This window comes from Thamnophis sirtalis, unplaced genomic scaffold (assembly GCF_051295495.1).
Source record: "Thamnophis sirtalis isolate CommonGarterSnake01/CBP01778 unplaced genomic scaffold, rThaSir2_p1.2 scaffold_13, whole genome shotgun sequence".
NCBI lineage: Eukaryota > Metazoa > Chordata > Lepidosauria > Squamata > Natricidae > Thamnophis > Thamnophis sirtalis.
The window spans coordinates 58,626,342-58,642,034 of NW_028261393.1; the positions used below are offsets into that span (position 1 = coordinate 58,626,342).

Below are 15,693 nucleotides of genomic sequence, written 5' to 3' on the forward strand. Positions count from 1 at the left end.
TTTTAAGACAATTGTGTTATGTAACCCACGCGGCAGAGACAAAAATTATTGTGTCCCCGTTGCTTTCCCTTGCTGTGTTTCCCACGTGCCTTGCTCCTGGCCAACCCCAAAAGAGCATCCCGCAGTCCACGTGTGAATCAGAAAAAGAGCAGATCATAGGGTCATCTTCTTGGGGGTGGGGGTGTTTGACACCGTTTCTTCTAATCTGGATTTATTTAGGAAACGCATCCAGGTAGGATAATCTGTTTTGGACGATATGATACGCCAGCATCTCACTTGAGTTCACCATTGGGGGAAAAAGTCAATCTGTCAGGATGGCATGGAAGGAATTTATATCATTTCAATAGCTATTTTCTCTCTCTTTCATTTGCACTGTATATAATTCAGCCCTATTTTAGGTGCTTCCACCCTTCCTTCTTCCCTTTCTTTTCCTCCCTCCCTCCCTCCCTCCCTCCCTTTTCATTCCTTCCCTCCCTCTCTCCTTCATTCCTCCCTCCTTCCTTCCCTCCCTTTCCCTTCCTTCTTTGCTTCCTTTTCCTTCCTTCCTTCCTTTCTCCTCTTTTAAAGTCCCCTTTTTCATCTGAAGCACTCCAGCATGGGGATTTTCTAACTTTCTTCTTCATAGTTTTTAGTTAGATTCTGCCTCTCCCCCTTATAAAATATACTTTCTTCTATGCATTGATGATATATTTATATAGGGATACACACCAGTTCCTTAGTTCTATAGTTATATCTAATACATCATATTGCAAACTTTTTCTCCAATAAATGTTGATTTCTGAGAAAGGATCAACTCAGTAAGCACTGGGAGAAAAGACCACAATAGGCCACTGATTTTAAGTCTGACCACTTTCTGTAGAGGAAATCACAATTTTGGAAGGAATTCAAAGACATTCATCCCTGCCAGATTGATGGAGGACTTTTCATTTCTCTGTCCCATCTAAGAAAATGAGTTGATGCTGGAGACATTTGGCTACAAAGCATGCACATATAAGGTATTTGCTTCACTCATCCTTGATGTGGTCATTTCTGTGTGCATATCTGCTGCATTTAACTCATCGGAAAATCATCTATCTTTTTTCCTTTCCTTGTTTTCGTTTTCCGGGTGGAATATTGACGGATCACTTGGGGAGTTATAGATTTTGAATGAAACGATTCCAGCTGATAAGCTCTGCCATAATAATACAGGCCCCTGGCGCTTGTCAATTACACCTCAGAACAAGTGGACGGAAATATCTGGGTTAGGGGTAAAAAAAAAATCTTATTGAGATTTGAATCATAAGCCACATACGGCCTTGATCAGATTAGTCAGACAGAATAAAAATAGCACTAAGCAGAATGAACGAAATGTGCTTGTTGTGTTCCCAATTGCAGAAAGGACAGATCCTGAGTTTGGCTGCTAGTATATAAAAAGAGAGCCAACCCCACTCTCGTTTAGCACTGATGATGTTACCTAGTTGGGTGATGAAACGTCTGCGAGAAAACAACCAAGCTCATAGAGCACCAAGGATTCTTCCTCCTTCCTTCCTTCCTTCCTTCCTTCCTTCCTTCCTTCCTTCCTTCCTTCCTTCCTTCCTTCCTTCCTTCCTTCCTTCCTGGACTGATGATGTTACCTAGGTGGGTGATGAGACATCTGCGAGAAAACAGCCAAGCTCAGAGAGCACCAAGGACCCCACATTCTAAAAGGTCCATCTCTTCAGAAAGCCCAGCTGTTGTTGGATGGAGCTTCAGTCTTGTCCTTTCTCAGAATTCAAGGCTGTCTCCTTGTTCTTACTTTGCACCTGCCCTCTAGGATGGAAGCAGGTGAGGCTGGGGAAGAGGGCAGCCATTAACCCTCTATAAATCTCCTTAGATGTATTTCCAGTTGGAATGAGAAAATATTTGTAGTTTGGAGCTGAACTATGGGGGTCCTTGATGCTTTTCTGAGCTTGGTGGTTTTCTTGCAGACGTTTCATGAACCCAACTAGGTAACAGCATCAGTGCTAGAAGAAAGTGGGGTTTGTGCGTGAGGAGGAGAAAGAAAAGGGGAAAAGAGGCTTTGGTATTCTCTGAGCTTGGTGGTTTTCTTGCAGACGTTTCATTACCTAATTAGGTAACAGCATCAGTGCTAGAAGGAAGTGGGGTTCGTGGAGAGAAGGAAAAGAAAGAGAGGAGGAGGGGGGGAAAGGGGGAATGGGGAAGGGAGGAGGATGAGAAGGAGAAGGAGTAGATGACCGTGGGATCCTTGGTGCTCTCTGAGTGGTTTTTTTCTGGCAGACATTTCATGACTCAACTAAGTAACATAATCAGTGCTGATAGGAGACAGGGGCTTGGTCTCATTTTAAACACTCCCGACTTTCTCTGTCAGAGGGATGGGAGGCTCCACGCCCATTTTAACCATCTCCTGTTCAACGTGCTCTTTGCAAGACATCTCGAAGACTGATTTCTCCCCCTCAGCAAATGGAACGAGGGGGACAAAGGGGCTAGAAAGACCCCCTCCAGGAGGGAGACCCCCGGAACGATGAGATTCCAAGACGCGACTCGGTTACCCCCCCCTCCTCCTCCTGCTCTCCCCCTCCCCCTCCCCCCTCCCCTGCCACCCTGTCAACTGCTTTGAGATTATATCCATGGCGTTAAGAAGGTTACTGGGCCACCAAGAGGAGTTCAGCCGCGCACCGGTTGACGTGAGGATTTGTCAGTGACACTTGTGAGCTGCACAGTTCCGGCTCTCGGCAACCTTTGAGGCTTCTGAGGGACCTTTAACTTGGATTGAAATAAGACCCGAAGAGCTTTAAAAAGGTGGTGGAATTAAGTGGTGCGTTTCCTGGCTGAGATTCCTTTTAAAAGAAGGTGGGAGACGTTGGCCAGAATTTAGAGAGAAGATTTTAAACCCTAAGGATCTGTATGGACTGTAGAATAGAATAGTTGGAAGGGACCTAAGAGGTCTTCTAGTCCAACCCTTTGCTTAGGCAGGAACCCTACACAGACATCTTCTTTAAAACTTCCAGTGTTGGAGCATTCACAACTTCTGGCGGCACTGATGAATTGTTCTGAAATTCCTCCTTAGTTCTAAGTTGCTTCTCTCTTTAATTAGTTTCCACCCATTGCTTCTTGTTCTGCCCTCAGGTGCTTTGGAGAATAGTTTGACCCCCAAATCTTCTTTGTGGCAACCCCTGAGATATTGGAAAATGCTATCATGTCACTGCTGGTCCTTCTTTTCATTCAACTAGACGTACCCAATTCCAGCAAATGGAGACAATTCAGTTTGGGAACTTGGTTTTAAGAGAGAGAGAAGTTCCCATTCGATTTTACTCCCAACTGCTTGAACCCTCCGAGGTGTAGTTGTGAGGGTGACAGTGAGTAAAGTTGACCTCAGCTCCTAACAGGTTCTGTCATCGCCAGGCAAGAACATCTCCCGTCCTTCCTGGACTTTCCCGTCCTGACTTACAGCCCCGAGCTTTGCTTCTGCCTTGCCAGCCAGTTCACGACCTCGTCCAACCTTGCTGAGCGTCAACAGGTCAATCCGGGCCATCTCAGGTCATGTGACTGTAATCTGGGAAACGGCTTCCTGGCTTGCAAAGGGAACCCAAACGCCAGAGCACTTTCCTATACAGGTGTGGTCGCAAATCGGGCTGATTTGTCCACATCCGGGACGTTACGATTCCTAAGGTCGGAAGCTGAAATCCTCATTTTATATAGGTGTCTTATCAAGGTTTCTCTAGCTCTAATATGGGCACCAAGGCACCCATCAGCTACCCAACTTCGGAAGGATCATTGGGTCACCCGGCTTGGTTTACCTGCGTCGACTTGCGACTTCCTTTCACGCAAGTGGGATATTGATCAGATGGGGGGACATTAGAGCTGAGGTGGCGCAGTGGTTAAATGCAGCACTGCAGGCTACTTCAGCTGACTGCAGTTCTGCAGTTCAGCGGTTCAAATCTCACCGGCTCAGGGTTGACTCAGCCTTCCATCCTTCCGAGGTGGGTGAAATGAGGACCCGGATTGTTGTTGGGGGCAATATGCTGACTCTGTAAACCGCTTAGAGAGGGCCGAAAGCCCTATGAAGCGGTATATAAGTCTAACTGCTATTGCTATTGCTATTGCTACTTTACCTGCTGGCCACGGAATTTGGTATTTCTGACGTGCAAAAATGCAAACATAATAGAAGAATTTGGTATTTGTGGCATAGGGAACAGATAATCGGGGGTTCGCTGGGGAAATAAATTATGTGTATGCTTTCATGGCTAGGGCAGAACTAGAACTCAAAGCTCCTGGTTTCTAGCAAGAATATACATACAAAAAGTATAAATAACATATTTTTATAAATAATCGTGCTTTTTGTTAGAATACCAGCAGCAAGTATGTTTAGTTAGCACAGAGGACGTGCTGGGACAATCTCCTCCCTGTATTTCAAACTTAAATCTGCAGGATTAAGTTGGTTCCGAGTTTTGCCCATTTCCCATCAGGCCCGTTCTGGAAGTTGCTATTAGTGTCACTGTTAGCCGTAGATCACTCGGGTGGCAAGGAAAAACTCCCTGATTTTCCCATTCTGAGCCCTGCCTTGTTTTGTGTCAGCAACAACTTGAGGCTGGATAAATAAATCTTTGGCCACACCCAGGCAGGGCAACCCATATTTTGATCCCTGCCTTGCTCAATTAGTCTGCCATTGTTTTTCCTTAATGGGCTGCCAGGGCATTATCAGAGTGGAGGGCGGTTTGTACAGAACGGATGGATGGATGGATGGATGGATGGATGGATGGATGGATGGATGGATGGATGATGTGCAATCAAATTGGCTTTGAGTGTGTGTGAGAGAGAGAGGGGGGGAGGGAGAGGGGGGAGAGTAGTTCTACCTTAGGCAGGTAAGCTGACTGGATGAGTTCGAGTTCTACTTTCATAAAAGCTGGCTGGGGACTTTGGGCCAATCACAAGGAGACCGTGAGTTCTAGTCCCACCGTGGGCATGAAAGCCAACTGGGTGACTTTAACAGGACAATTGTTAACATCTCCCTATTAATCTAACATATTCGTAAAATAAGGAAAAAAACATTCGCCGGCGCTTAGGCGTGGCTGCCCAGCAGGTTCTTCTTCACACAGAGGGCCTGTTTTCTCCTCCTTCCTGTGTCAAACCCACAAGTGGCCGGAGTGCCCTCATGCCTTCAGGGTGTGACAGTGGAGTTGCCCTTGTTCCTCCCATACCTGGCCAATGACTTGCACGGAGACGAATTACGCTCCCATTATATTTGTGCTTTAACACGAGTGTATAATTGCCTCTTGGTTTTTCAAACAACAAATTAAATCGTAACCGCTTAGAATAATGCAATTGGCCTTCGTTTGTGTAGAATAATAATTCTACGCAATAATTGTGTAGAATAATTGCTTTTAGTCTTGTCATTATGTTGATAAAGAGCCATTTCAAAGACAGACAGGAGAGGCAGAGTTTCAGTCTGAGACTTTACATGCTACCATCAAACAATTTTTGGCCTGTACAAATCTGAACAAACCCCAAGTCCTTCAAAGAAGGATAAATCCCACACACACAGCCATTTTTATATAGGTAGATAATGAATTAATCTGTCAGTCAATATGTAGCAATGTACTTGCAAGCACAAGGACCCTAAGTTCGGATAATACTTTAAGCCATTTAAAATACAGGTAGTTCTCGACTTACAACAGTTCATTTAGTGACTGTTTGAAGTTACATCACTAAAAAAAGTGACTTACGGCTGTTTTTCACACTTACAACTGTTGCCACATCCCTACAGTCATATGATCAAAATTTGGATGTTTGGCAAATGATTCGTATTTACGATGATTGTCCCGGGATCGTGTGATCCCCTTTGGTGAGCAGAGTCAGTGGAGAAACCGGAAGCAGATCCCAACGGTATTACTAATGTAACAGCTGCGGTGATTCACTTAACAACTGTGGCCAGAAAGGCCATAAAACGGAGCCCTGCTCCCTTAACAACTGTCTCGCTTAGCAACATAGATTTTGGGGTCCACTGTTGGTTGTAAGTCAAGGACTTTGGACCTGTGTGGACCAATCTGCTTTAATGTGTGTTTTGTGGATGCAAAATATTGGTTGCTTGGATGAAAAGAAGCACATTTAGGAGAAAAACATGGCATAACATATAAGAGCCAAGGCATTTCAGCTGACTGTTATCTGCAGTTTGGCTGTTCAAATCTCACCGGCTCAGGGTTGACTCAGCCTTCCATCCTTCCGAGGTGGGCAAAATGAGGACCCGGATTGTTGTTGGGGGTGATATGCTGACTCTGTAAACCGCTTAGAGAGGGCTGAAAGCCCTATGAAGCGGTATATTGCTATAACATGAAGCCCTGTTGAAACTGTTGTCTGGCTGGGAGTCTAACCAGGTTTGTCTGCAAGCAACGTTTGGCTGCAATTTTGGGGGTTTTTCTTACTCGAAAGGCCCCAGCTGGGAAGACATCTGGCTTGCTGGTGAAACATGAAGGTGATTAGAGAAGGCAATGTGGCATGAGGCTTCTCTTACGTATTGGAGGTAGCGATTGCAGTGCAGCCAAAAATATTTGGCTGCACCCATGTAGCCATGTAAAAATGCCCTTGGGGCACCGGGTGTGGCCCCAGATTCATCGGCATTGATTCATCGGTTTCTGATTGATGGAGGATGAGGTTCCAAGGCGTATTTGGTGCCTTGATCTGGGGAAGGTTTCTCCTTATTCCCCAAAGACGACCTTCTTTGTAGATGACATAGAAATCCTGGTCCACTTTCCTTCTAAAAGACCTAGAGTTAGATTTTGCTAAGATTGTCTATTGTGGCTTGTTGGTTAGATCTGTGGTATGTCGCCGTGTCTTTAATCTGGATTGATAAATCTCATGCCAACCAAACACTTGGGAAATAGTTTCTTCTTCAGATCTTCAGATTTCTTCTCTAGATCTCTAAATTAGTCCCACCCCTCTTGAAACTGAGATTAGATGCTTCCTGGCTATCGTCTCCAAGTTGGCCAGGCCAAGAAAGCAGCTCTAGAAGTATTTTTTATTGAGGCTGGCTATCATACAACATAGAAACGTAGGGTTGGAAGTTGAAGTCCAAGGACTTCTTGCCCTGCACCTGGAGTGGTGTGACATTGGAGAGGCATCTCCAGTTGGGACGGTGTCCGATTGGATCGAGTGATGGGCATGTGGGTGCTGGGCAGGGACTTGGACTTTCATTTGGGTGGGGAAAACCTGGAAGTGTGTCGTCTGGGTACAAATATTTTGTGCAATAACAATTCAAATTTATAATCATATTCATTATTTATCTATTCCAGTTTAATACCAATATTTTAAATATCTAATACTATAACAATCCTCTTCTTACTTTAGTTAACTCTGTTAATTGTGTTAACTCTATTAATGCATTTTTACACAGCTAATTTTACTTCTGGTTCTTACTTTTATTCTATGACCATCAATAAAATGATTCCCATATAAGTATAATAATCAGTTTGTTCTTTCTATTTAATTGCCAGTGTTAATCTGTTTATTTCTGCACATTCCAATATTTTCCTAATTGCATTCTCCTCTGTGGGAAACTTCACTTTTCCAGTTTTGCGTAAATACAATCCTAGCTGCTCTCATAACATGAATAGTTTCTGGTAAAATCCCCAACAAAAATATTTCAGATTTTAAGTCAATATATGTTGTTGTATCATCTTTTCCAGCCACATATGTATTTTAGTCCAGTATTTTTTGTCATCTACACATGTCTATCACATCCCCATCATCTCCAATGTTGAAGGATTATCACTTAACATATTTTGGACACACGAGGAGATGGACTGGATAACTGATGCCACTTTACAGATTTTTAAATATAATTGTTTGGCCGTAACTCTTGAGAATCACAAATGACATACCTAAATAAACCAGGGAAGAAACAGAAGCTCCATATCCAACCATTCATTTATGATGTTTATTTATTTATCTGCGCATCAGTTGTATACATACCGTAGTTGCATAACTCGCAAAAGCAACTAACGCTGCCATTTCGTAGCCCCAAGTAGTGTTTGTTATGCCAACAGAAAAGTGACAGTTGCCTATTTTCATTGCAGAGCTCTGAATTCCTTAAACGAACTGATGGACGAAGATGAGAAGGACAGGGCAAAGAGGTACAAAGGCTGGGGGGGGGAACTGTTTGTGTCCTTGGAAGCAGAGGAGGGAGGGGGTGTTTCACTTACCTTCCCTACCGGTTTGCAAATGTGAGCCCACGCGTGTGCTAGCTTCACCTTGTCGGCACGTGTGCTCAGCTTTTTGTGCACAGCTTTGGTGAAAAAAAGGTGCCCCAGTGGGATGCCATGGAGGCAGGGCGGGTGGGCAGGTCCGAGGCGGCAGAATACCACGTCTGCTTGGATGGCGGAGGCTGAGCTGTCTCCCCCTCTGGACACCTTGCAGTGATTGTGTTGCTTCTGAGATCAGCCGCAGAAGAAACCCCCCCCCAGGGAGGCACATAGACGTCTCCCGGGATAATGTTGACGTTAATCTGGGTCGGTTCAGAGCTTTCTTCTTCTTCCAAGCTTTCGCACTCGTGCGGGGGGGCTGAGGGAACTTCTCAATCTCCAGGATGTGAGATGCCGACATTTTTGACCATCCTTTGTGAAGGGCATCCTTGCCCTCGTAGATTTGCCCACGGAAGGGGAAATTGAATCAAGGCAACTTTGTGCTTCCTTTGACCAGGGCGTCCCGCAACAAATCAGAGAAGAAAAGGAGAGACCAGTTCAACGTCCTCATTAAGGAACTGTGCACCATGCTCCAAGGCCATGGGCACCCGCTCAAGATGGACAAGTCCACGATCTTACAGAGGACTATTGACTTTTTACAGAAGCAGAAAGGTACGGGGGCCACAAGGCTTGACCTCCACTCTTCTTGTTGCTGTGGAACATTCTGTTTCGTTTTTAAAAAGAATATTAAAAAAATATTTTTAAAAAGCTGATCATGAGGATGGAATAGAATAGAATAAAAGCTGGAAGGGACCTTGGTGGTCTTCTAGTTGAACCCCCTTGCCTAGGCAGGAAACCCTACACCACTTCAGACAAACGGTTATCCAACATCTTCTTAAAAACTTCCAGTGTTGGAGCATTCACAACTTCCGGAGGTAAGTTGTCCCATTGATTCATTGCTCTCATTGTCAGGAAATTTCTCCTGACTTCTAGTTGCTTCAAAGAATGACGGTATCTTTTCCTGTGAGTGGGGTGTGTGTGGGACTCTTAAGTTTATTTCTTCTTTTACACAACACGTAACCTTATAAATCTCTTGATGCCTTTCTGGACTAAACCAATAATAATAATAATAATATTCACTCCCCCACCCACTTTCTCAGTTACTGTAGTAAGATAAAATCAGGCTAAAAGAAGATCATTTCCTGAAAGGAAAAAAAAAACATCGCTTTTTTCCCATATCCCACCCTTAATGCTGCCACTTTTCCCCCCTTAATCCAATTGCTTTTCTCCTTTTTTACTTTTAGAAATCTCAGCCCAGACCGAAGCCTGTGAGATTAGACAAGACTGGAAACCCTCATTTCTTACCAACGAAGAATTCACTCAGTTGATGTTGGAGGTACGAGAAGGGCTTGGACACAGGAGAAAGCTGCTAGGTTTTGCTGGGAAATATCCGTGATGGGAAACCCATGGCACGCAGAGCCATCTCTCTGGGCATGCCAGCCGCTGCCCATTGCTCTTCCGGGCTCTAGTACCATGGTAGCAAACCTAGGGCACACGTGCCACAGGTGCCACGCAGAGCCCTCTCTGCAGGCACACAACCCTCACCCCATCTCAGCTCCACTGTGCATGCATGGGCACCTCCCGCTGGCTAGCTGGTTTTGGGGTCTGCCGTGCATGCACGGGGCGCATACGGGAGACACGCATGCACAGAGGGTCACACGTGAATGCATGGGTGGCACATACAGGGGTCACGTTTGCATGTGTGTGGGGGGGGGGGTCATGCAGGCATTGCATTATGGGTGCAATAAGCATGTGCATTTTCAGCACTCGGCACCGAAAAGGTTAGCCATCCTAGTAGAATCTGCCATTTAGCTGGTTTTCCTTAGATACCATTCCTTAATTAAAATAAATATTCCACACATATAGGCAGAAAACATCTTTTCTGTATCTTGTTTAGCTCATCCTTTTCCCTGCCAGGAAGGCGTTTCACTGCATTTTAAAGCAAGTTCTTTCATCTTTTGTGGAGTATTTTCTGCATCTTTTCCCAGCCCAGCATTGGAGGCTGTGGCCTGGCCTAGAATTACTGCCGTTTTGAGTATTTCCTTCTCATGGAGCTCCAGTGACTCACCTTCTTTAGAAAAATCTTCCCATTTGCCAAGGTCTTCTCACGGATTTGCAATTTAATCCAAACAAGCTGGAAAAAACATCTTTATAGGTCTCACTTGCAGATGGTTGTTTCAACAATCTTGTGGAGACTTTAGAAAGAGTGCAGAGAAGAGCGAGAAAGAGGATTAGGGAACTGGAGGATAAAACATAAGAAGAACGGTTGCAGGAACTGGGAAGGTCTAGTTTAATGAAAAGAAGCACCAGGGGTGACATGACAGCAGTGTTGCAATATTTGAGTGGCTACCACAAAGAAGAGGAGTCACACTATGCTCCATAGCACCTGAGGCAGGACAAGAAGATCTATCTATCTATCTATCTATCTATCTATCTATCTATCTATCTATCTATCTATCTATCATCTCTCTCTCTCTCTCTCTCTCTCTATCTATCTATCATCTATCATCTATCAATCTATCTCTTCTATATCTATCTATCATCTATCTATCTCACTTTTTCTATCTTTCATCTCACTCTCTCATCTATGTCTCTCATTCTTTCATTTATCTATCCTTCCTATCCCTCTCTCTCTCTCTCTCTTTCTATCTCCTCCCTTCCTCCCTCCCTCCCTCTCTCTCTCTCTCGTGTTCTGTTGCTAAAAATATAATACCAACAAATAATTTTTGCTACCTTTTCTGGATCTGCTTCTCCTCCTTCCTGCTCAATAATCAGAGATGGATTTTAATACTTCGTGCTGAGCTGTCCTGTCAGCCTTGAACAACATTTCATAGTCCATAAATTCCATTGAAAATTTAACTTTCAGGTGAATAGCCAAGAGCATCCTCTTTGTTCCTCTATCGTGTCTTTTTCCCTCCTCCCCCCCAGGCATTAGACGGGTTTCTCATTGCACTGACCACGGATGGGATCATTATTTATGTGTCCGATAGCGTCTCTTCGCTGCTTGGACATTTACCGGTGAGTTCTAACCGCACAACATCCGAACTTCTCTTGGTTTACTATACTTTTGCACCGCCACTGCAACTCTCTTGCTGAACACAACAAAATTCTTTTGTCTCAGTCAGATTTGGTGGACCAAAATATATTAAATTTCCTACCTGAGTGTGAACAGAACAACGTGTACAAGCTTCTTTCAGCCCACGTGCTCGTGACCTCTGATTTTCTAAATGGTAAGTGAGGCGTTTTGCTATTTTCAGCAAAGAAATGTTAATTTTCCGAAAGCGTGCTTTAGAAATGGTTCAATAGCACCAAAGGGCTTAAGAAATAAGATTTAAATATGGATTTAAAGCCAGAAGTATTCTTGTTGGGCATAATGCCAGAAAAAATATAATAAAGGGAATATATATTTAATATTACATGTTTTGACAACAGTGGGAATTGTACTTGCACAGTATTGGAGAAAATAAGGAAACTCCTGCAGATGAAAATATAATTTAAAAAAATACGAGAATGCGCAGAAATGGATAGGTTGACACTAAAGGTAAAAGATAAGGAGGATACAGAATATTTTTAACATGGGGTTTGTTTTATCAATTGTTAGACAATAGAGATAGAATTTAGAAGATGAAAGATCACAACTATGTTACGTATAGAATGATTATCACTATGTATAAATCAATAACATTACTACTATTATTATTATTTAAATTGACCCAGATGATACTCTGTTTATTAAGCACTTATGTATACCAAAGAAAAATGTATAAACAAAAGAAAGAAGAAAAACTTGATTTTCACCTAGTCCTATTTCTGAATCTTTTTTTTGAGCCATCTTGCCAGCAACTATTCTAACGTTCCGTCTAGTCCAATTCTTGATTGATATACAGAACGTTCCAAGCCTGGGGTTGGACTAGATGACCTCATGGGGTATCTTCCTCTGACTTGACAATTCATTGATTTTGTATTATTCTGCAAAAAAACTCTTTTTTCCGTCGGTCTCTTTAGCCGAAAAACAAATGGAGTTTTGCTGCCACTTAGCCCGAGGAAACTTGGACCCGAATGAGGCCGTGACATACGAATATGTCAAATTTGTGGTGGATTTCAAACCGTTTTCCCCTGGTAAGCGGATGCTTCATCCCTGGGGTTTTTAAAGAAGATATTGGAGAACCGCTTGGTCCAAATGCTCTAAGGACAGGGGTGTCAGGCTCAAGGCCCTCCAAGGTCCCTCCCAGCTCTGCTCTGATTGATTGAAGATCTTGTTGGTGTTTCTGTTTGCTTCTAGCGCCTGCGTCATCGTTCAACGGCTTCGAGCCTCCCGTGGCACGGGCGTTCCGGTCCGTCAGTGACACCCAGGTGTGTCTAGTTGCAACGGTCCGTCTCGTTACGCCACAGTTCTTGAAGGTGCGCTGTCTCTTTGCTAAGTCATAACGATAACCAGATAACCATCCAGGGTCCTTGGAGAAGAGCCTGCAGAAGGAGCCGCGCGGAAAGCTTTCCACGGGTTCTGCGTTCAGAACCATCAGTGGAGAACTTCATGAGGGATATCTATGGAGATTCTCCATCATCCAAGGCCATGACTGTCCCAAAGGTGCCTTTTTTCAAGAGGTAACTGGACTTTCTGGTTCTTCTTTGAAGACGTTTCGCTTCTCATCCAAGGAGCTTCTTCGGCTCTGACGGGATGCTGGGTAATGGAAGGATTTACACTCCTTGTAGACAGCTGGACATTTGCATCCCTTCAGAGGGTCATTGAGCCATCAATGTCCAAACTGAACAGCCCTCTCTCAACAAAAGGAGGAGGGGCAGGACATCATCTACCTCCAGTCTACAACACAGTCCTTTCAGCAGTTCCAAGAAGGCTCCACACACCCATTGGAACCACTCAGGTGACCCCGAGGACACAGGTAAACCTCCAAGTGGCCTCAACGACCCTCTGAAAGGATGCAAACGACCAGCTGCCTGCAAGGAGTGTAAATCCTTCCCTTCCCTCCAGTCCAGTCAGAGCTGAAGAAGCTCCTTGGATGAGAAGCGAAATGCCTTCAAAATAAAACCAGAAAGTCCAGTTTCCTCTTGGAAAAAAAAGCACCTTTGGGACGTTCATGTCATTTTTGGGAGTGAAGACATTTATAAAACGTCAAAATGTCAAAATGCTTTTATCATTTCCCCCTTAAAAGGGGAAATTTGAGTGTCTTCTAAGGAAGGCTCTGGGGAAATTTTTCCACCTCTGGGTTTTTCTAATCTAGCGCTACGTACCAAAACGTGGAGATGGGACTATATGCCATCCGAAGGAGATGCCCCCACGGGACGTTTCGATACAGATAGGATTGTCCTGCAGCTTTAGAGTTTTATGGAAGGAGGATGAAAGGGTGGAAGCGTTCCGACGGGGAGTGGATCATTCCGCCATCTTCACGGTGAAGCCTTCTTTGCCCAGAGGAAATAAAGCAAACTAAAAATGACAAATTAGGGAAGCTCCCGGATGGAGAATAAAGTTTATGGTACAGGAATATGGTTAGGAAAAATATAAATGGCACAGGCTTGGGTTTGTCAAATGGATCATTTGTTTCTGGGGAGTTTCATCGAAGAGCGAGAGAGACAGAGAGAAAGAGAGAGAGAAACACAGAGAGAGAGACAGAGACAGAGAAAGAAGGGAAGGAGGGAGAGAGAAAGACAGAGAGAGGAGGGAGGGAAGGGAGGGAAGGAAAGAGAGACAGAGAGAGGGGGGGAGGAGGGAGAGACAGACAGACAGAGACAGAAAGAGAGCAAGAAGGAGAGGAAGAGAGGAAGAAGACCAACCAGCTAACCGGGTCCTCTGTTATCTGTTTGAGCAGGAACTTTGTAACATGGAAGAATCCTGTGAAGAATTCACCTCACGGCACAGCCTGGAATGGAAGTTCTTGTTTTTAGACCACAGGTAAGTTGGTTTGGTTGGGGGTTCCTGAAAAGGGTAGGAAATGGCTTATGGGGGCAAAAGAAACATGGTGCGTCAAAGGGACGTCAAGAGTCCTTTCTCCCTCTCCATCCCTCTGTCCCTCCATCTGCCCATCATTCTGCCTGTTTATCTGTCTGTTCATCTCTCCATCTGCCCACCTGTCTGCCCTGCCCATCTCTCTCTCTCTCCCTTCCTGCTTTAATCGGAGACCTGCCCCTTCACAGGGCCCTCCTGGTCCTTCCAAGCCAACTGGAACATACCTGAATTCACCACAATTCACACAATTGGTTTCCACGGAAATGGGCTCCTGGCTTTGTGGCTTGTCTGCCAAGCCAGGATTCCTCCTGATTGCCTGATTCTAGCCCACGAATGCTGGTCTTTTGCCGCTGGAGCAGATAGCCTGACCCTCTGCGTGTAGTTTTATTTCCCTTTGGTCCTTCCTGTCTCTGGGTCTGTCCAGGAATACAAACCTCCATTCCATCCTGATGATTCCTTCACTTTAATAGTTCAGCCAGAGCTGAGTCACTGCTTTCCTATTTGGAAAACCTACCAAGATTATTATTTTTGAATTCCAAGGAGGACAGGAAGTTACAAATATCCTGAGCAATGAATAAGATGAAAGGGGTGGATAGATAAATACTTTTCAGGTTGCGCAGCCAGCCTGCCTTCTCCTTATTCAAACAGAATAATTCTTTGGGTTTCCCCCTCCTTCCTTTCTTGCTGCTTAAAGTTTCTTTTCCCCCCTTTTAAGCAGTCCAGCCGGTTCCGAAACTGTCCCTATCTCGTATTTTGCAAACATTTGCAAAAGTTTCTCCCCAGTTTATGTCCTTCCTTGCCTCAGTTGTTAAGGGAATCACTGCAGTTACTCAGTTAGCAACGCGGTTGTTAAGTGGATCTGGCTTTCCCCATTGAATTTCCTTGTCGCCAAAGGGATCACATGACTCTGGGGATACAGCAACGGTCGTAAGTGTGAACCGGGTGTCAAGCATCTGAATTTTGATTACAAGACCCTGGGGATGCTGCAGCGGTCGTAACAGCATGGCTCACTTAACAACTGCCTTGCTTAACAACAGAGCTGCAGACCTCCATTGTGGCCATAAGTCCAGAACTACCTGTAATTGCACTTTATGACAAGGGACGCGGTGGCTCAGTGGCTAAGATGCTGAGCTTGTTGATCAGAAAGGTTGGCAGTTCGGCGGTTCAAATCCCTAGCGCCACGTAACGGAGTGAACTCCCATGACTCGTCCCAGCTTCCGCCAACAGAGCAGTTCGAAAGCAGGTGAAAAATGCAAGTAGAAAAATAGGAACCACCTTTGGTGGGAAGGGAACAGCGTTCCGTGCGCCTTCAGTGTTTAGTCATGCCAGCCACATGATCACAGAGACGTCTTCGGACAGCGCTGGCTCTTCGGCTTTGAAAGGGAGATGAGCACCGCCCCCTAGAACAACTAGCACATCTGTGTGAGGGGAACCTGGGCCTCCAACATGCCTGTCGAGCTCTAAAACCCTCAAGCTGGGATACCAGATGACTCACTTCCCTCATTGCTATTAGCTCAA

At 44.8% G+C, this 15,693-nt stretch overlaps 1 protein-coding gene across 2 annotated transcripts in view; it reads left to right on the top strand.

The window, feature by feature from the left end:
* Positions 1–15,693, top strand: part of PASD1 (PAS domain containing repressor 1) — a 45,644-nt gene that overhangs the window by 13,440 nt on the left and 16,511 nt on the right. The window contains exons 2-9 of one of the 2 annotated variants that reach the window (XM_087728448.1): positions 8,049–8,105; positions 8,671–8,825; positions 9,458–9,549; positions 11,142–11,231; positions 11,335–11,443; positions 12,219–12,332; positions 12,496–12,614; positions 14,039–14,121. In XM_087728448.1, the coding sequence (XP_087584574.1) occupies positions 8,074–8,105; positions 8,671–8,825; positions 9,458–9,549; positions 11,142–11,231; positions 11,335–11,443; positions 12,219–12,332; positions 12,496–12,614; positions 14,039–14,121 (794 nt within the window). In that variant the 5' untranslated portion in view covers positions 8,049–8,073. The remainder of the gene's footprint in view (positions 1–8,048; positions 8,106–8,670; positions 8,826–9,457; positions 9,550–11,141; positions 11,232–11,334; positions 11,444–12,218; positions 12,333–12,495; positions 12,615–14,038; positions 14,122–15,693) is intronic. The other variant, XM_087728449.1, reaches the window with a different exon arrangement.